Source organism: Oncorhynchus kisutch, linkage group LG13, assembly GCF_002021735.2.
Source record: "Oncorhynchus kisutch isolate 150728-3 linkage group LG13, Okis_V2, whole genome shotgun sequence".
Classification (NCBI taxonomy): Eukaryota; Metazoa; Chordata; class Actinopteri; order Salmoniformes; family Salmonidae; genus Oncorhynchus; species Oncorhynchus kisutch.
The window spans coordinates 63,951,426-63,973,482 of record NC_034186.2 but is presented as its reverse complement, the minus strand read 5'-3'; the positions used below and the strand labels follow the sequence as shown (position 1 = coordinate 63,973,482).

General features: G+C 43.8%; 1 protein-coding gene across 1 annotated transcript; it reads left to right on the top strand.

Annotated features, from left to right (window-relative positions):
• Window positions 1–1,631: 1,631 nt before the first annotated feature.
• Window positions 1,632–22,057, top strand: LOC109901901 (FAST kinase domain-containing protein 4-like). The gene is made up of 11 exons (XM_020497912.2): window positions 1,632–1,743; window positions 2,307–2,827; window positions 3,036–3,356; window positions 8,517–8,691; window positions 14,983–15,140; window positions 15,271–15,381; window positions 15,764–15,908; window positions 16,070–16,321; window positions 16,397–16,508; window positions 16,580–16,694; window positions 20,827–22,057. Exons 2-11 carry the CDS (start codon window positions 2,411–2,413, stop codon window positions 20,926–20,928), a joined length of 1,908 nt encoding a protein of 635 aa, XP_020353501.1. The 5' UTR covers window positions 1,632–1,743; window positions 2,307–2,410; the 3' UTR covers window positions 20,929–22,057.

Below are 22,057 nucleotides of genomic sequence, written 5' to 3'. Positions count from 1 at the left end.
TGTGTGTGTGTGTGTGTGTGTGTGTGTGTGTGTGTGTGTGTGTGTGTGTGTGAGAGAGCTTTTCTTTGACATCTGTTGGGAGACATTACTGACTTACAGTTCATGGGGGTTGCCTAATCACACATATGAAGTTTTGAAAAGATCTGACCTTTTTAACCCTTCGAAACAGCACCTATGACACCATTTGAAGGCACTTCCGGTTTACACAGGAAGCTGAAAGTGAACACATATCCTCCACATATCCTTTAGTGAGTGTGTGTTATTTCAGAAAATCACAGAAAATCACAGAAATCTTGCAGAGCTCCGAAGCTTTAAAAAGATCTGTAACTGTTTAAAAAATAAATAAAAACTGTTTTTGAACATCACCTATTTGACATTGTACGATTTCTCTTAAATGACGACAGATAAATGGCTGGTTCTTTTTTTATTGACACCGGAGGTTCCTTGACTTTGACGTGAAGCGGAAAAATTATTGCTCTATTTTCATTTTGGACCTTTAATCCCAGAAAAATGGCCATAACTCAAAAACCGTTGAGGCCTAGACGCCATCTTGTTCGGGGCCAACTGTCCATTATGCCAAACCTATGCTCACCAAGTTTCTGCTTCAAAATATTTTCCGTTTAGGAGATAAGGCCACGTCATGATTCGTGATGTTTTGTATATTTGCAATATGATTCCATTCGCCCTCTTGTGGGATTTACCGGGACAGCGGAAAAATGACCAAAATTTCATTATTTTATAAAAACAGAAACCGAATGTCTGAGAGAGTTCGTTTGATGACTTCCTGGAAGATCCGGCCCTGCCGCACGGCCCGATGCCGTCCGCGAATTTTACAAACGTTTTCGGACGTCTAGTAAGGGATCGTACATTTGCAATGTGGTCTTTCTCACTAACCATATGGCGAATGTCAAAATGTTCCCTTAAGGTATGTAAATGTGGCTTATAGGAAATCTCACATGAAAGTATAACATTTATTTTTATTTTTAGATGTTTTGCAATTTGAGGGAAAACAATGAGACGTTAAATAGTTTTGAGACTATGAAATGTGTTTCAAAATGTGTTTCACCCAGTAACATAGTACCAGAGTAAAAGTTTAAAAAGTATTTGGTTTTAAATATACTTAAGTATCAAGAGTAAAAGTATAAATAATTTAAAATTCCTTATATTAAGCAAACCAGACGGCACTATTTTCTTATTTTTTACATTTACGGATCTCTAACACTCAGACATAATTTACAAATTAAGCATGTGTGTTTAGTGAGTCCGCCAGATCAGAGGCAGTAGGGATGACCAGGGATGTTTTCTTGATAAATGCATATATTGGACCATTATCCTGTCCTGCTAAGCATTCACAATGTAACGAGTCCTTTTGGGTGTCAGGGAAAATGTATGGAGTAAAAAGTACATTATCTTTTTAGGAATGTAGTGAAGTAAAGGTTGTCAAAAATATAAATAATAAAGTAAAGTACAGATACCCCAAAAACCTTAAAGTATTTTTTACTTAAGTACTTTACGCCACTGTGTGTATCTAATTCTATGGGTTCCGGGTATAGACATAAAGACCAGGTCCTGCAATTAAAAAAATACGACTTAAAGTGCCTTGAAACAAGCAGACCAATCGCAGCTTCATTCGACAATCATGTGACACCGGTATCTTTGATGAGGTCATTTTCTTGCGACTATTGCTGACAGCTCCATGTGAATGTCGCCTTCGTCCACTAGCTATTTAGCTTATTTATCAAGGTAAGAACAGTCCTTTAAAGATAGAAATGGCATCTACATGTAGTTATGTATCCACAAGACCCGTTATAGGTGTACTTGTGAATGCAGAGAATGTTGCCAGTTTGAGTTTCATAATTGTAATGGCTAGAACGGCATAAACCCTATTCGGCAAGGTCAGAATACGCTTGATGACATCTCAGCTTTTGAGACAGGAATGTTGCTAGTAACGTTAATTCAGTTCAGTCTACTATGACTAGTTGCCACAACCGTGTCTATTCATTGATGTCTACACGATTGTTGACACAATGTTATGTTACACAACACAATCCCCGCGTTACTGTTACTAATTGCTAAAGCCTCTCAAGATAGCTAGGCTAAGCTTGTTGACAGCAGTCCGTGGCCGGCAGACTACGGAGAATAAGAATATATAGTCTTTATCATAAAGTTGCACATTATGGGGTTGTTTGGGCATAGCAACATGTGATTGTAGGTTCAGAATCCCAAAAATAATGAGAACCACTGAGTGATATTCACTCTCTTGAATTAACTCTCTCTCGCTCTTTCCCTCTCTCACTCCCTCTCAGGTGTTAGCATGGTGACTCTGGCTGCTCTGTTGTGAATAGGATTCTCGCTGCTCTCTCTGGTCTCGTGCTGCTCTCTCTGGTCTCGTGCTGCTCTCTATTCCTCCATGACCAGCCGTCTGCTGGGCCGATGTGCCCGTCTCCTCCCCAGGGCCACCCCCCAGGCCTCAGCCACCGCTGCCTTCCTGCCTACCCCTGCAACTGGGCCAGCAGAACCGCTGTGGGCACAGGCCTGGCGGCAGCCTGTGGTAAAGGGACTATGTGAGGGCAGGAGTTCGTTCAAAGAGGAGTATCCCATCGAGCCCAAACGCACCCAGCTGGATGAGCTCTTAGAGAGGGCCCAATCTCCACAGGATGTCCTGCAGGCGTGGGCGGCACAAGGAGGAAAGGCCAATCAGGCGGCTAAGACTCTGGTTCAGCTTGTCAGATTGGCTGGGAGAGAGAAAGGTGGGGCTAAAATGGACCAATTTGAGCTGCTGAATGATCCCAGACTGCTGGACATAATGGACACAGTTACTGCACAGGTAGGAGAGGGTGTAGTAAGAAGTGGCAGGGGACAGGTAGGATGAGTAGATAAGTGGAGGGTTGAGAGGGTATGAAGATGGGTAAGGAGGGGAGAAAGCAAGAGACATGGGGCAGGTTACAGTTAGGGCAGAGGGTGGCTCAAAATATTCAAAACTTCGGTGCTCTGTTTCTTTTGAGTGTTTGTAAATTGACTGTCTCTTCCCCCAGGTAGCGTCAGTGTGGAATGGTACGCTGGTCTCTCTTCTGCGCTCCCTCTCTACTCTGCGTGTTCCTCCTACAGCTGCAGTACAACACTCCATCCAGACAGAGGTGCTGTGGCGTGTACGCAGACTCTCCTACAAACAGCTGGCTTTCCTGGCAGACTGGGGAGCAGGGCGGAATGGTCAGATGGAGGTGTTGCTGGTGAGCGCAGCGCTGAAACAGCTGGAGCTCCGCTGGACTGAGATCGCTGACGCCAGAACAGTCAGTACCCTGATGGCTAGGGCTGGACACCTCAGTCCTGCACTGATGGACAGACTGGAGGATAAGGTAACGAGCACCTACAGTGGATTGCGAAAATATTCACCCCCCTTGACATTTTTCCTATTTTGTTGCCTTACAACCTGGAATTAAAATCTATTTTTTGGGGGGGCGTTTGTATCATTTGATTTACACAACATGAACCTTTGAAGATGCAAAATATTTTTTTATTGTGAAACAAACAAGACAAAAAAAACCGTTAAAAAAATTTAGCGCCGTCCATCATTCCTTCAATTCTGACCAGTTTCCCAGTCCCTGCTGACAAAAAACATCCACACAGCATGATGCTGCTACCACCATGCTTCACTGCGGGGATGGTGTTCTCGGGGTGTTGAGAGGTATTGGGTTTGCGCCAGACAAAGCGTTTTCCTTGATGGCCAGAAAGCTCAATTGTAGTCTCATCTGACCAGAGTACCTTCTTCCATATGTTTGGGGAGTCTCCCACATGCCTTTTGGCAAACACCAAACATGTTTGCTTATTTTTTTCTTTAAGCAATGGCTTTTTTTCTGGCCACTCTTCCATAAAGCCCAGCTCTGTGGAGTGTACGGCTTAAAGTGGTCCTATGGACGGATACGCCAATCTCCGCTGTGGAGCTTTTCAGCTCCTTCAGGGTTATCTTTGGTCTCTTTGTTGCCTCTGATTAATTTCTTCCTTGCCTGGTCTGAGTTTTGGTGGATGGCCCTCTCTTGGCAGGTTTGTTGTGGTGCCATATTCTTTCAATTTTTTAATAATGGATTCAATGGTGCTCCGTGGGATGTTCAAAGTTACAGATTTTTTTATAACCCAACCCTGATCTGTACTTCTCCACATCTTTGTCCCTGACCTGTTTGGAGAGCTTCTTGGTCTTCATGGTGCCGTTTGCTTGGTGGTGCCGTTTGCTTAGTGGTGTTGCAGACTCTGGGGCCTTTCAGAACAGGTGTGTGTGTGTATATATATATATACACTGAGATCATATGACACTTAGATTGCACACAGGTGGAATTTTTATACTATTTATGTGACTTCTGAAGGTAATTGGTTGCACCAGATCTTATTTAGGGGCTTCTTAGCAATGGGGGTGAATACATATGCACTCACCACTATTTTTTTGAAACCAGTTCTTTCACCAATTTGGACTATTGTGTATGTCCATTACATGAAATCCAAAGAAATAAATGTAAATTACAGGTTGTAATGCAACAAAATAGGAAAAACTCCAAGGGGGGTGAATAGTTTTGCAAGGCACTGTATACTGCTAACCCCACACTACGCTTATTAAGTTATCAAATAGACATACACTACTGTTTATGTATTTGGACAGTGAATAAAAATACATTTCAATTGTCGCAATACTCCAGCATTTTAGATTTGAGACAATGTTTCATATTAGGCGACAGTAAAGAAACTTATTTTAGGGTATTTTCATACATATCTGTTTTACTGTTTAGAAATGAAAGCACCTTTATGTACAGTGCCTTGCGAAAGTATTCGGCCCCCTTGAACTTTGCGTCCTTTTGCCACATTTCAGGCTTCAAACATAAAGATATAAAACTGTATTTTTTTTGTGAAGAATCAACAAGTGGGACACAATCATGAAGTGGAACGACATTTATTGGATATTTCAAACTTTTTTAACAAATCAAAAACGGAAAAATTGGGCGTGCAAAATTCGATGGTGAATAATATCTTGTGCCATTTTGGAGTCACTTTTTTGTTATATGTAAGAATTGATGTTTCTGATCACTTCTACATTCATGTGGATGCTATGATGATTATGGATAATCATGAATGAATTGTGTAAAATGGTGAGTGAGGAGGTTAGAGGCACAGAGATCCCCCCTCCCAAATGAATAAAGTTATCGTTCACATCCGCTTGTAAATGTCCAAACTCACCAAAAATGCCATTTCGGTAGCTCCTGCCTATATACAGTGCCTTCAGGAGGTATTCAGACCATATTCTAAAATGGATAGAAAATATACACTACCGATCAAAAGTTTGGGGACACTTAGAAATGTCCTTATTTTTGAAGGACAAGCACTTTTTTATTTTGTCCATTTTAAAATAACATAAAATTTATCAGAATTAGTGTTGACATTGTTAATGTTGTAAATGACTATTGTAGCTGGAAACGGCAGATTCTTTTCATGGAATATCTACATAGGCGTACATAGGTCCATTATCAGCAACCGTCACTCCTGTGTTCCAATGGCACGTTATGTTCGCTAAGTTGATCATTTTAAAAGGCTCATTGATCATTAGAAAATCCTTTTGCAATTATGTTAGCACAGATGAAAACTGTTGTTCTGACTTTAAAGAAGCAATGAACTGGCCTTCTTTAGACTAGTTGAGTATCTGGAGCATCAGCATTTGTGTGTTCGATTACAGGCTCTAAATGTCCAGAAACAAAACTTTCTTCTGAAACTCATCAGTCTATTCTTGTTCTCAGAATTGAAGGCTATTCCATGCAAGAAATTGCCAAGAAACTGAAGATCTCATACGCTGTGTACTACTCCTTTCACAGAATAGAAAGAGGAGTGGGAGGCCCCGGTGCACAACTGAGCAAGAGGACATGTACATTAGTGTCTAGTTTGAGAAACAGCGACTTCAACTGGCAGCTTCATCAGCAAAACACCAGTCTCAACGTCAACAGTGGAGAGGCGATTCTGGCCTTCTAGGCAGAGTTCCTCTGTCCAGTGTCTGTTCTTTTGCCTGTCTTAATCTTTTATTTTTATTGGCCAGTCTGAGATGTCTTTTTCTTTGCAACTCTGCCTAGAAGGCCAGCATCCCAGAGTCGCCTCTTCACTGTAGACTATAGAGTTCCTCTGTGTGGAGATGGGAGAACCTTCCAGAAGGACAACCATCTCTGCTGCACTAAACCAATCAGGCCTTTATGGTAGAGTAGCCAGACGGAAGTCACTCTTCAATAAAAGGCACATGACAGCTTGACAGTTTGCCAAAAGGCACCTGAAGACTCTCAGACCATGAGAAATAAGATTCTCTGGTCTGATGGAACCAAGATTGAACTTCTTGGCCCGAATGCCAAGCGTCCCATCTGGGGAAACCTGGTACTATCCCTACGGTGGTAGCAGCATCACGCTGTGGGGATGTTTTTCAGCGGCAGGGACTGGGAGACTAGTCAGGATCGAGGCAATGATGAACGGTGCAAAGTACAGAGAGATCCTTGATGAAAACCTGCTCCTGAGCGCTCAGGACCTCAGACTGGGGCAAAGGTTCACCTTCCAACAGGACCAATACCCTAAGCATCCAAGACAATGCAGGAGTGGCTTCGTGACAAGTCTTTGAATGTCCTTGAGTGGCCCAGCCAGAACCCAGACTTGAACCATATCGAACATCTCTGACAGAGCTTGAGAGGATCTGCAGAGAAGAATCGGAGAAAGTCCCCAAATACATGTGTGCCAAGCTTGTAGTGTCATACCCAAGACGACTCGAGGCTGTAATCGCTGCGAAAGGTGCTTCAACAAAGTACTGAGTAAATGGTCTGAATACTTATGGAAATGTGATATTTAAGGCCTTGTAAGTAAGCATTTCATGGTAAGGTCTGCTCCTGTTGTATTCGTGGGAATATGAAAAATAAAATTTGATATTTCAGTTTATTTAAAAATGTATCCAAAATGTCAACCTGTTTTTGCTTTTTTTATTTTATGTAGATTGAAATATAATTTAGTACATTTTAGAAAAGTGGGAATATTCAAGGCGTCTGAATACTTTCCGAAGGTACTGTATGTATAACTTTGAGCTGGATTGCCTGGCTTTGCAATTCATTTATTTTAGTTTGCGCTCATTAGCATATTTAGCCTGCAGCCTCCATGGAAATTCTCTATTACTTGTGCTAATTTTGTTAGCATTCTGGTAATGGATGTCAATGGGCTTTTTTGCATTTTTTTTGTCGTTCCATTGTGTACTAAGCCGGTAATACCGTAGATCCCAGAGTGAGAAAAGGACGGTATGACGACATGAAAATCTGGATACTGCTCAACCCTTCCATCTGGTCCTGTGGCCTTGTGAATGTTAACCTGTTTTAAAGGTCTTCATCACATCGGCTACGGTGAGTGTGATCACACTGTCATCTGGAAAAGCTGGTGCTTTCACGCATGGTTCACCGTTGTTTGCCTGGAAGCGAGTGTAGAAGGCATTTAGCTCGTCTGGTAGGGTCACTGAGCAGCTCGCGGCTGGCTTTACCTTTTGTAATCTGTGATAGTTTGCAAGCCCTGACACATCCGACAAGCTTAAGAGCTGTTGTAGTAGGATTCAATCTTAGTGCTGTATTGATGCTTTGCCTGTTTGATGGTTCATCGGTGGGCATAGCGGGATTTCTTATAAGCACCCGGGTTAGTGTCCCGCTCCTTGAAACGGTAGCTCTAGCCTTTATCTCAGTGCTGATGTTTTCTGTAATCCATGGCTTCTGGTTGGGATATGTACGTACGGTCACTTTAGGAATAACGTCCTCAATGCACTTATTAATGACGTGACGATGGCGTTTACCTCATCGGATGAGTCCTGGAACATATTCCAGTCTGTGCTAGTGAAACAATCCTGTAGCTTAGCATGAGCTTCATCGGACCACTTCCATATTAAGCACGTCACTGGTTCTTCCGGTTTGAGTTTTTGCTTGTAAGCAGAAATCAGTTTCTGAGAAACATAGGATATTACAGTTCTTCAGGTCATTATCAGGATTAATTTAGTCGTTTTCAGAAACGTCTTATCTACTCATTCAGACAGAAAATGACTCCAGTCAACATTTACCATTCAATTACTATTGGGCAAAACACAACCAAAACAAACCGCAAATGCATCCAACAAGTTTGTAGAGTCACAAGCTTGATGAAGTCATTGCATTTAAGGAATATGGGACCAAATGCTAAACGTTTGACTTTGATATACAGTAGTGTAGGTGAATTTGTCTAAATACTTCTTCACACGGGCAGACTAAATACATAGTGCTTTCATTTCTAAACACTAAAACATATGTATGAAAATACCTCAAAAGGTGACATTCTGTACTGTTGGCTCATATGAAACACATCTCGTAATCTGAAATGCTGGACTATATAGCCATTTAACCAAAAAATGTTTGCTTCACTATCCAAATATGCAACTGTAACTGCCACCACCAACAAATCTATCTCAACCCAACGCTCCTTTTCTTTTCTCTCTGTTCCCACCCCAGGCGTTAGAGCTAGCTGAAGGGTTTGGGGCGGAGGATATCCGCAGGGTGTCTGTGTCTCTGGCGTCTCAGGGACGCCGGTCAGTGCCTCTGCTCAGAGCTCTGTCCTACCATTTCCTACAGAAACCCTCAACAGACCTTACCACACCGCTACTGTTGGACCTCGCCTACGCATATGGTACATAGACACACTTGACTAAAATATTTAACTTGTTGTGGATATTACATTTTGTTTTATTTTCTGACTGTTATTTCAAGTCATTTCATCTCCATAGAGCTGCTGCCTATGCTGTCTTACAATCACTATTGGGTAGTTCTTCAAAGTAAACAAGGCATACTGTTTTTGTCTCTAGTGAAACTGCAATGTGCGCATTGAGCTCACAGAAAGAAAACAAAAATATATATATATAATCTATGTAGGTCAATAAGTTGTTTAAAAACCGAACAATAACCGAAATGTCTGTTAATTGCTCAGCAGTTATATACACTGCTCAAAAAAATAAAGGGAACACTTAAACAACACAATGTAACTCTAAGTCAATCACACTTCTGTGAAATCAAACTTTCCACTTAGGAAGCAACACTGATTGACAATAAATTTCACATGCTGTTGTGCAAATGGAATAGACAACAGGTGGAAATTATAGGCATTTAGCAAGACACCCCCAATAAAGGAGTGGGTCTGCAGGTGGGGACCACAGACCACTTCTCAGTTCCTATGCTTCCTGGCTGATGTTTTGGTCACTTTTGAATGCTGGCAGTGCTTTCACTCTAGTGGTAGCATGAGACGGAGTCTACAACCCACACAAGTGGCTCAGGTAGTGCAGCTCATCCAGGATGGCACATCAATGCGAGATGTGTCTGTCAGCGTAGTGTCCAGAGCATGGAGGCGCTACCAGGAGACAGGCCAGTACATCAGGAGACGTGGAGGAGGCCATAGGAGGGCAACAACCCAGCAGCAGGACCGCTACCTCCGCCTTTGCGCAAGGAGGAGCACTGCCAAAGCCCTGCAAAATGACCTCCAGCAGGCCACAAATGTGCATGTGTCTGCTCAAACGGTCAGAAACAGACTCCATGAGGGTGGTATGAGGGTCCGACGTTCACAGGTGGGGGTTGTGCTTACAGCCCAACACCGTGCAGGACGTTTGGCATTTGCCAGAGAACACCAAGATTGGCAAGTTCGCCACTGGTGCCCTGTGTTCTTCACAGATGAAAGCCGGTTCACACTGAGCACATGTGACAGTCTGGAGACGCCGTGGAAAACGTTCTGCTGCCTGCAACATCCTCCAGCATGACCGGTTTGGCGGTGGGTCAGTCATGGTGTGGGGTGGCATTTCTTTGGGGGGGGCCGCACAGCCCTCCATGTGCTCGCCAGAGGTAGCCTGACTGCCATTAGGTACCGAGATGAGATCCTCAGACTCCTTGTGAGACCATATGCTGGTGTGGTTGGCCCTGGGTTCCTTCTACTGCAAGACAATGCTAGACCTCATGTGGCTGGAGTGTGTCAGTAGTTCCTGCAAGAGGAAGGCATTGATGCTATGGACTGGCCCGCCCGTTCCCCAGACCTGAATCCAATTGAGCACATCTGGGACATCATGTCTCGCTCCATCCACCAACGCTACATTGCACCACAGACTGTCCAGGAGTTGGCGGATGCTTTAGTCCAGGTCTGGGAGGAGATCCCTCAGGAGACCATCCGCCACCTCATCAGGAGCATGCCCAGGCGTTGTAGGGAGGTCATACAGGCACGTGGAGGCCACACACACTACTGAGCCTCATTTTGACTTGTTTTAAGGACATTACATCAAAGTTGGATCAGCCTGTAGTGTGATTTTCCACTTTGATTTTGAGTGTGACTCCAAATGCAGACCTCCATGGGTTGATAAATTTGATTTCCATTGATCATTTTTGTGATTTTGTTGTCAGCACATTCAACTCTGTAAAGAAAAATAAGAATATTTCATTAATTCAGATCTAGGATGTGTTATTTTAGTGTACCCTTTATTTTTTTGAGCTCTGTGTGTGTATAAATAAATAAATAAATAATTATATATATATATATATATATATATATATATATAAATAAATAAATAAATAATCTGGAGATGTAAAAGGATGTGACACAGGGTTGAATGCTGGTACCATTGTTATCCTCCTTTGTTAACAATCTACCCAACATCAAACTCAACTGTGAATTTTTCAGTATTGCAACTGATTTAAAGGGGGCAAGTATATTGATATTTTCACACTGAGGTTGAAGTAACACTCTGTAATTGTGAAAATGAAAATATGCCCTTTTTGTGTAAGATCTGTTTGAAAAAAATGCCTGTGGCCTCATTTATCAAGGTGAGTGCACAAAAAAAGGATTTAACCTTGCATGCGCCAGTTTTCCCATAAAGGTTGGTATTTATCCATTTTGAACTTGATGGGAAAGTGTGCATCTCCACGCAAATCTCAAACCATGCGTGCACACAACTTCTAGTGTTTCACACATGAGTAGCTCGGCAAACAATTCTGAATGTACATGCAATATTCCCGTGCTTCACTGCAAATTTCTTCTGATGTAAATTAGGCATTGACATGGATTTTGAACATCCAATTTCGTTGGTTCTCTATGAACAAATGTAATTTTAAGAGTGAAATTAAACAGAAAACATAATTTGGGAAAATATAAAACATATATTTGGGGGGAAAATGTCATTTTATAAGGGAATAGGGAAGAGTTGCAGGGGCATAGCAGGATATCTTTTAAGTGTCTGGATTAGTGTCCCGCTCCTTGAAAGCGGCAGCTCTAGCCTTTAGCCCAGTGTGGATGTTGCCTGTAATCCATGGCTTCTGGTTGGGCTCCCTACAGACACCCAAGTTTTTAAATAAATAAATGTACTTCACTGTGGGCATGACGTTGTTAATTCACTCATTGATGAAGCCGGTGACTGAGGTAGTATGCTCCTCAATGCCATTGGATGAATCACGGAACATATTCTACTAGCAAAACAGTCCTGTAGCGTAGCATAGCATCCGCGTCATCTGACCACTTCCATATTGAGCGAGTCACTGGTACTTCCTACTTTTTAGTTTTTGCTTGTAAACAGGAATCAGGAGGGTAGAATTATGGTCAGATTTGCCAAATGGTTTGCTAGGAAGAGCTTTGTATGTTTATTTTGTGACATGCTGGTGGTAAATCAGATTTAGGTTTGCCACACTATTTGCCAAGAGTTTTCATGCATACTTTTCGTGGCTGTTTATTTACCAACACAGATGGATGCTGGCACTAAGACTGCACTCAGTCAGCTGTATAAGGAAATAAGCAAACAGGAAACTGCTCACCCAGAGGTGGCGCTCCTACTGGCTGGGGATTTTAATGCAGGGAAACTTAAATCAGTTTTACCTAATTTCTTTCAACATGTTAAATGCGCAACCAGAGGGGAAAACATTATAGATCACCTGTACTCCACACACAGAGATGCATACAAAGCTCGCCCTCCATTTGGTAAATCTGACCCCAATTCTATCCTCCTGATTCCAGTTTACAAGCAAAAATTAAAGCAGGAATCACCAGTGACTCGGTCTATTAAAAAAAGTGGTCAGGTGAAGCAGATGCTAAACTACAGGACTGTTTTGCTAACACCGACTGGGACATGTTCCAGGATTCTTCCGATGGCATTGAGGAGTACACCACATCAGTCACTGGTTTTATCAGTAAGTGCATCGAGGACGTCGTCCCCCACAATGACCATACGTATATACCCCAACCAGAAGCCATATATTACAGGCAGCATTTGCACTGAGCTAAAGGGTAGAGCTGCCGCTTTCAAGGTGCGGGAATTATAAGAAATGCTGCTATGCCCTCCTACAAACCATCAAACAGGCAAAGCGCCAATACAGGGCTAAGATTAAATTGTACTACACCGGCTCCGACGCTCGTGTTGTGTGGCTTGCAAACTATTACAGACTTACAAAGGGAAGCACAGCCGCAAGCTGCCCAGTGACACAACCCTACCAGATGAGCTAAATGACTTCTATGCTCGCTTCGAGGCAAGCAACACTGAGGCATGCATGAGAGCGTCAACTGTTCCGGATGACTGTGTGATCACGCTCTCCGTAGCCGATGTAAGACCTTTAAACAGGTCAACATTCACAAGGCCGCAGGGCCAGACGGATTACCAGGACGTGTGCTCTGGGCATGTTCCGACCAACTGGCAGGTGTCTTCACTGACATTTTCAATGTCCCTGACTAAGTCTGTAATACCAACATGTTTCAAGCAGACCACCATAGTCCTTGTGCCCAAGAACCCTAAGGCAACCTGCCTAAGTGACTACAAACCCGTAGCACTCACGTCCGTAGCCATGAAGTGTTTTGAAAGGCTGGTAATGGCTCACATTAACACCATTATCCCAGAACCCCTAGACCCACTACAATTTGCATACTGCCAAAACAGATCCACAGATGATGCAGTGTCTATTGCACTCCACACGGCCCTTTCCCACCTGGACAAAAGGAACACCTATGTGAGAATGCTATTTATTGACGACAGCTCAGCGTTCAACACCATAGTACCCTCAGCTCATCACTAAGCTAATGATCCTGGGACTAAACACCTCCCTCTGCAACTGGATCCTGAACTTCCTAACGGGCCGCCCCCATGTGGTGTTGGTAAGTACCAACACATCTGCCACGCTGATCCTCATCACTGGAGCCCCTCAGGGGTGCGTGCTCAGTCCCCTCCTGTACTCCCTGTTCACCCACGACTGCATGGCCAGGCACGACTCCAACACCACCATTAAGTTTGCAGATGACAACAGTGGTAGGCCACAACAACTAGACAGCCTACTGGGAGGAAGTCAGAAACCTGGCCGGTTGGTGCCAGAGTAACAACCTATCCCTCAACATAATCAAGACAAAGGAGATGATTGTGGACTACAGGAAAAACGAGGACCGAGCACTCCCCCATTCTCATCGACAGGGCTGTAGTGGAGCACGTTGAGAGCTTCAAATTCCTTGGTGTCCACATCACCAAAAAACTATCATGGTCCAAACACACCAAGACAGTCGTGAAGATGGCACGACAAAGCCTATTCCCCCTCAGGAGACTGACAATATTTGGCATTGTTTCTACAGCTGCACCATCAAGAGCATCACTGCCTGGTACTGCAGCTGCTCGGCCTCCGACCTCAAGGCACTACAGAGGGTAGTGCGTATGGTCCAGTACATCACTGGGGCTAAGCTGCCTGCCATCCAGGACCTCTACACTAGGTGGTGTCAGAGGAAGGCCCTACATTTTATTTCGAAGACCCCAGACACCCTGGTCATAGAATGTTCTCTCTGCTACCGCATGGCAAGTGGTACTGGAGTACCAAGTCTTGGACAAAAAGGCTTTTCAACAATTTTACCCCCAAGCCATAAGACTCCTGAACAAGTAATCATATGGCTACCAGGACTATTTGCATTGTTGTGTCCCCCCCCCAACCCCTGTTTTACGCTGCTCTCCCTCACCCTTATCATATATGCATAGTCACTTTAACTATACATTCATGTACATACTACCTCAATTAGCCTGACTATCCGGTGCCCCTGCACATTGGCTACGGACTATCTGCATTGTGTCCCACCACCTGCCAACCCCCCTTTTACACTCCTGCTACTCTCTGTTCATCATATATGCATAGTCACTTTAACCATACCTACATGTACATGCTACCTCAATTAGCCCGACTAACCGGTGCTGTATATAGCCTCGCTACTGTTATTTTTCACTGTCCTTTTTACTGTTTTTATTTCTTTACTTATCTATTGTTCACCTAATACCAATTTGTTTTACATACTTAAAAATGGTTAGGGACTGTAAGTAAGCATTTCACTGTGACAACTTTGATTTGATGCTTGTGTTGATTTACTAACTCGCCTACGAATCCTCACAAGGCACCCCGACCTTCGCCCTCTGTATTTCCGTCTTTTCTTCACGCGAATGACAGGGATTTGGGCCTGGTCTCGGAGAAGCAGTATATCCTTCAGGTCGGACTCATTTAAAGAAAAAATATCTGAAAACGTGTATGTTGCTTGCCTGTGACAGTTTGATAAATCCCTTTAATTTGAGGTACATGCAAATCCTAGAATCTCCAAGTACGCCAGACTTGAGAAAGAAATGTACACACGTTTGATGAATGAGGCCTGGAATTTCAGCCTGTTCAGGTGGGATGGAACTTTTGGCCCACATCATGATCTGATTATAGTAGACCAGTGATTGTTCGTCTGGGTAAGTGGTGGGCTCTAGACCATCCTATCAGCCAATCAGGGCTGTGTATGTAAATATATTTAATTTCTAATGCCCACACAATCTGACATTTTCAAGTGCCAAAGGAGGTTCAGACACAGTCATTTATTAGACAGTGTGATAATTTCAAAATAAAATTACAAAGACTGCATGGGGGCTTTAAATTCTCTCTCTCTCTCTCTCTCTCTCTCTCTCAGGGAAGTTGAATTTCCACCACTCCCAGGTCTTCCAGCGATTGGCAGCCGAGTTGTTACCCAGAATGCCAGAGATTAGTTCTGCCGATGTCACTCGCTGCGCCAAATCACTAGCCTTCCTCAAGTGGCTCCATCTCCCATTGTTTGAGGCATTCGCTGAGGTCTGCACACACTAAGACGCCGTTAAATACATCTTAAACTGATAGGATCATCTCCTAGCCCTCTTGATCAACCAAAGTTGCTTAACTCATCCTCTTATTTTCTTCCTTTGATTAAAAAAAAACTATTCAGCACTACAGCGTGAACAGTCAGAAGTACAGCACACTGCAGCTTTGTAACCTGCTCATGTCATTGGCCAGGCTCAACTTCCAGCCCAGCAAAGGGGAGGAGTTCTACAAGAAGGTAAACAATGAGAGTAGCAATTTGTTTGTTTATTTACCTTATGCTATTTATTTATTTTGTAACCTTTATTTAACTAGGCAAGTCAGTTATGAACAAATTCTTATTTACAATGACAACCTACCCCGGCCAAACCCGGATGACGCTGGGCCAATTGTGCGCCGCCCTATGGGACTGCCAATCACGGCCGGATGTGATGCAGCCTGGATACTTGAGGATAAATATTTTGGAGAACAGACTGGGTTCTCAGTCATGTAGAGTCATGTCAGTGTTGCACATTACATTTCTATCAACTTTGGGTGATGAGGGGAAGAGGCTTTTGGCTAGAGGACTACATTCTGGGAAGGTATGTGTTTATCATCTGTCTCCTTCTGTGTGTATGTAGGTCCACTCTGCCCTGGAGGGTGTTCTCCCCAGCCTGGAGGCGTTCCTGCAGACAGACGTGGTGTGGTCTCTGTGTGTGTTACAGCAGGCCAAGCCCCAGCACATCACGGCCCTCACTCAACACACACATGTTGCCAAACTCTCAGGTAAACACACACGCACACTCTAGTACTGGTCCACCCCAGGAGATAGCAGCAGAGGACCGATCCACTGATGTTCTGTGTTAATAGCCCTGTGCTTTCTCAGCTGCACAGACTTGGGTGATTCTTAGGATTTTATGTTGCGTTGCTATATTGCTGTTTTACAGAAGGCAGTCTGTCTCGAGTGGAGAACTATCGCCTGAAGCTCCTCCACATCATTGCTACCCTCCAGTTAGAACACCCAGAGTCTCTGTCCTCCACCCTGCCTACAGAGGCCATGTTGCTTCCCTCCACCCTGGGCCGGGACTCCCCCCTCTCCCCTCTACAGACTGGGCTGAAGGGGGCCCTGGGTAATCTGGTGGGGGGGAAAGCAGAGGCCCTACGTACCGGGGTCAACACTATATATGGCTGGACCATAGGTGAATACACGTGCACACACACACAAACACTTTAAGGCTGGAACAACAGGTGACTGACGTGTTGTGTCCAATAAGATGGAGAGCTGGTGGTGGACAGTGAAAATAAGCCAATGGACCTGGTGACCCTGACGGCCCCTCACCTGCCTGGAGGAGGCGGAGCCAAGTCCTTACCTGAGGGGGCATGCAGGTGAGGGAAGACTGTTGTCTGTGTTGGTGTGGGTGTGTGCGCATGTGTTCTGACAGTCCTTCTCTTTGCAGGTTAGCATTCCTGACCTGGGAGTTTCCTAACTATGGCTCCAGGAGTAAAGATCTGCTGGGACGATTCACCATGATGAGACGGCATCTCAAACTGGCTGGCTTTATCCTTGTAGAGGTATGGAGAGAGGAGAGAAGGGAGGGGGGGGGGGCAGTGGACTGAAAGACATTCTGGCAGTCATTATGACAGTCACTGTCCATCGCACATACAAACCCTAACCACAGCATACACACCACCTACACTTTGGGTGGTGACCATTCTTGATACTCCCGGGAAACAAAAAGAAAGGAGGACCAAGGCACTCTTCATATAATTAATTAAAATGCATTTAAAAAATAAATACTATTTAACCAGGTAACCTGGCCAAGATAAAGCATAGCAGTTCGACACATACAACAACACAACATTCCAGTTACACATGGAATGAACAAAGCATACAGTCAATAATACAGTAGAACAAAAGAAAACAAAGTCTATACAGTGAGTGCAAATCAGGTCAAATAAGGGAGTTAAGGCAATAAATAGGCCATGGTGGCGTAGTAATTACAATATAGCAATTAAACACTGGAATGGTAGATGTGCAGAAGATGGATGTGCAAGTAGAGATACTGTGGTGTAAAAGGAGCAAAATAAATAAATACAGTATGGGGATGAGGTAGATAGATGGGCTATGAACAGGTGCAGTGATCTGTGAGCTGCTCTGACAGCTGGTTCTTAGAGCTAGTGAGGGAGATGGGAATCTCCAGCTTCAGTGATTTTTGCAGTTCGTTCCAGTCAGTGGCAGCAGAGAACTGGAAGGAAAGGTGACCAAAGGAGGAATTGGCTTTGGGGGTGACCAGTGAGTTATACCTGCTGGAGCATGTGCTACGAGTGTGTGTTGCTATGGTGACCAGCGAGCTGAGATGGGGCGGGGCTTTACCTAGCAGAGACTTGTAGATAACCTGTAGCCAGTGGGTTTGGCGACGAGTATGAAGCGAGGGCCAGCCAACGAGAGCGTACAGGTCGCAGTGGTGGGTAGTATATGGGGCTTTGGTGACAAAACGGATGGCACTGTGATATACTTCATCCAGTTTGTTGGAGGCTATTTTATAGATGACATCGCCGAAGTCAAGGATCGGTAGGATGGTCAGTTTTACGAGGGTATGTTTGGCAGCATGAGTGAAGGAAGCTTTGTTGCGAAATAGGAAGCCGATTCTAGATTTAATTTTTGATTGGAGATGCTTAATGTGAGTCTGGAAGGAGAGTTTACATTCCAGCCAGACACCTAGATATTTGTAGTTATCCACATATTCTAAGTCAGAACCGTCCAGAGTAGTGATGCTGGATGGACGGGCAGGTGCGGGCAATGATCGGTTGAATAGCATGCATTTAGTTTTATTTGCGTTTAAGAGCAGTTGGAGGCCACGAAGGAGAGTTGTATGGCATTGAAGCTCGTCTGGAGGGTTGTTAACAGTGTCCAAAGAAGGGCCAGAAGTATACAGAATGGTGTCGTCTGCGTAGAGGTGGATCAGAGAATCACTAGCAGCAAGAGCGACATCATTGATGTATACAGAGATAGAGTCGGCCTGAGAATTGAACCCTGTGGCACCCCCATAGATACTGTCAGAGGTCCGGACAACAGGCCCTCCGATTTTACACACTGAGCTCTATCAGAGAAGTAGTTGGTGAACCAGGCGAGGCAGTCATTTGAGAAACCAAGGCTGTTGAGTCTGCCAATAAGAATGTGGTGATTGACAGAGTCGAAAGCCTTGGCCAGGTCGATGAATACAGCTGCACAGTAATGTCTCTTAGCGATGGCTGTTATGATATCGTTAAGGACCTTGAGCGTGGCTGAGGTGCACCCAAGACCAGCTCAGAAACCAGATTGCATAGCGGAGAAGGTATGATGTGATTCAAAATGGTCAGTAATCTGTTTGTTTACTTGGCTTTCGAAGACCTTAGAGATGTAGGATAGATATAGGTCTGTAGCAGTTTGGGTCTAGAGTGTCTCCCCCTTTGAAGAGGGAGATGACCGCCTGTCTGTGTATATTGGTTCCTAACTTCCCTGAAAAGTTGCATATCACGGGGGCTATTCGATGCTAATGCCGAACGCCACAGGATGTTTTTGTGCTGGTCAAGGGCAGACAGGTCTGGAGTGAACCAAGGGCTATATCTATTCCTGATTCAATTTTTTTTTTTTATGGGGTCATGCCTATGTAAGATGGTGAGAAAGGCACTTTTAAAGAATAACCAGGCATCCTCTACTGTCGGGATGAGGTCAATGTCATTCCAGGATACCCCGGCCAGGTCGATTAGAAAGGCCTGCTCGCGGAAGTGTTTTAGGGAGCATTTGACAGTGATGAGGGGTGGTCGTTTGCTCGCAGACCCATTTACGGATGCAGGTAATGAGGCAGTGATCGCTGAGCTCTTGGTTGAAAACAGCAGAGGTGTATTTGGAGGGTGAGTTAGTTAGGATGATATCTATGAGGGTGCCCGTGTTTACGGATTTGGGGTTATATCTGGTAGGTTCATTGATAAGTTGTGTGAGATTGAGGGCATCAAGCTTAGATTGTAGGATGGCCTGGGTGTATGTATGTTTGTATGGCATGTTGTATGGCATGTTCTGACGCGTTTCGGCTGCATGGCCTTTGTCAGGGTTCTACTCACGGGGAAACTGTTGAGTGTGGAAAAACCCAGCAGTTCTTGACACACAAACGGTGCACACTTAAATATTTTGCACACATACACAGTCCATCTCAAAGCTTAAAAATCCTTCTTTAACCTGTCTCCACCCCTTCATCTACACTGATTTGAAGTGGATTTAACAACTGACAATAGGGGGTCACAGCTTTAATCTGGTCTGTCATGGAAAGAGCAGGTGTTCTTAATGTTTTGTACACTCATTGTATAAAATATTGTGAATATAGCTTGGAAAATAGAATAATGGGACTCTGGGTAACGACATGTTTGTTTCCAATTTTAGGACAGTTTTCCTCAAGAAATTAACTCTAGTGGCCAATGCTGGCTAGCGGTGCATCGTATGATGCTAAAGTTGGCTAGCTAATGCTGATGTAATGCTGCATCATGCAGGGCCAGGTTGGTTTGTCTCCCTGAAGGATGCCAGCTATAAAAAGGCCTGATAGTCAGTCAGGAGCCTGGAGAATAGCAACAGCTCTCTCATCTAGGCCAAGCTCCTTAGCCAATCCCAGCTCTCTCACTCTCACACTCATCTATCCAGGACAATCACATTAGCCAATCTTACCACTCTCTCATCTAGGCCAATTGCGTTAGCCTGAGCACTCTGGGGTGCATGCTGGGTAAACTAGTAAACCGATGTGACTGTCCTTCTCCACTCGCACGTCATTAGGCAAATTACTTTTCCAGTGGTGGATCCCAAAATAAATGTGTGAAGTGATCAAAACAAATTAGATAGATATGCGGGACTTTTTATAAATAAAATAGTAAGTAGCATATCGTTTTACATTTGTATTTTTTATGTAGAGATCCAAACTTGACTGGTACTGTATATATATATATATATATATATATATATATATATATATATATATATATACAGTACCAGTCAAGTTTGGACACACCTACTCATTCTAGGGTTTTTCTTTTGACTATTTTCTACATTGTAGAATAATCGTGAAGACATCAAAACTATGAAATAACACAAATGGAATCATGTAGTAACCAAAAAAAGTGTTAAACAGATAAGAATATATTTAAGTAGCCAACCTTTTCTTGATGACCGCTTTGCACACTCTTGACATTCTCTCCTGTTGCGGCTGGCTGTAACACAGCCTGAGATCGAACCCGGGTCTGTAGAAATGCCTCAAGCACTGCGATGCAGTACCTTAGACCGCTGCGCCACTCGGGAGGAGCTATCATATCGTTTTGTAAACGTGCATGTTTTTCTCTACTGACGAAACAAAAGCTGATTTTTAAAGTAGGTGTCAGATTTCAAAAACTTTTCCGCGGTAGGATACACATGAGTATCCTCAATGAAAGATTGCTATTGAGGAGGGGAGGACACTCGTCCTACTAACGAATTGACACACTCCTCAAACACTTATTGGTTTCTGGGGGATGGAGGACAGAAGACTGAGGATGGACTTTTGCCCAAATGAGAGAACCCTCTAGATTGTCTCCAAACCTGATTTGCATATAAACACTACTGGGTGTATGTCAACTATAGTATTGCAAGGTAAAGAGTATTATTGATAGACAAACCACTGAATCTGTACTTTCTGTCCCTCTCTAGGTGCCATACTATGAGTGGCTGGAGCTGAAGTCTGATTGGCAAAAAGGGGCGTATGTGAAGGATAAGATGGGGAAGGCCATTGCTGAGGAAATGGCGAAGTGAACGAGGCCAAACAACAGAAGTCTGGTTCAGTTCTAGACTCAACTGGACTGGAAAGAGGAGAGCCAGGATGGCTCACTAGAAACAATCTGGTCTCAAACAACTCTGAACAGCAACCACACACACACACACACTAATCAACCCACTCTAAAACAAGCCGCTTGGTGGAAAATCTCTTTTGTCGTTTTATCTTTGGTTGCCTTGCTGATGCGTGGGGCTTTCCTTGTTACCATGGAGACGCCCCCTGAGAGTTCTGTATGCTGAAGAGAGCAAACAGAGGGAGAAAGAGAGAGTGGGCCCTACAGCAGAAAGCAAGGGAGGAAAGACCTCTGTTGCTAAGGACACTCAAAGAGAATAGAGAGCAGCATCATAGAATAAATGCCCCAATGAATGTTAAAAGCTGTGTATCACCTGTGAATAGAGTGGTCTAATTAAATTATCAATATGAGCTTTGAGTGATATGATTGAATAAATTATTTTACGCTTTAATTTTGATATTTGCCAGGTCGCAATTGTAAATGAGAACTTGTTCTCAACTTGCCTACCTGGTTAAATAAAGGTAAAATAAAAAAATAAAAATATGTTGACATGTTCCACACACTCTTCCATGTTGGAACTGATGTTCCTTGATTAACATTGGCTGTAGAGGAGAGCATCAAATCCGTGATCCATTGTGGGTCAATTGTGACTGACTGATCTACAACTAACAATAAGTCATTATTTATGATGCAAGATTATTTGTAGATCAGTCAGACATCATCCGCCTGCAATGTGGAACATCTATGGCTCTGGTAGGTCTTGACTTCCCTCACAGTGTGTTTTTAGAGAGGACATTGGGTTGGATGAGCTTCTATGGTATCATTGGCATCCTGATGGAGGTGTGATATTCAGCCTGAGGATGCTTCTCTTCACAAGTTACAGCTAATAATACGTATTTATTATCAAACGTCATGGGTCAGCGGTGTGTGTGTGTGTGTTGTGGGGGGTGCTGAATATATCCAAGAGGGATCGGCTCACACACAGCTGTTGATGTTGTCTGTGCCGCACAGTGCCTTCAGAAAGTATTCATACCCCTTGACTTAATTTACATTTTGTTGTTACAGCCTGAATTCAATAAAAACTACACACACTA

Coding starts and splice junctions, on each gene's coding strand:
- LOC109901901 (XM_020497912.2), top strand. CDS start 2,411: ATGACCAGCCGTCTGCTGGGCCGATGTGCCCGTCTCCTCCCCAGGGCC. Junction 15,141..15,270: donor TGTTTGAGGCATTCGCTGAG/GTCTGCACACAC, acceptor AAAACTATTCAG/CACTACAGCGTGAACAGTCA. Junction 16,695..20,826: donor CTGGCTTTATCCTTGTAGAG/GTATGGAGAGAG, acceptor GTCCCTCTCTAG/GTGCCATACTATGAGTGGCT.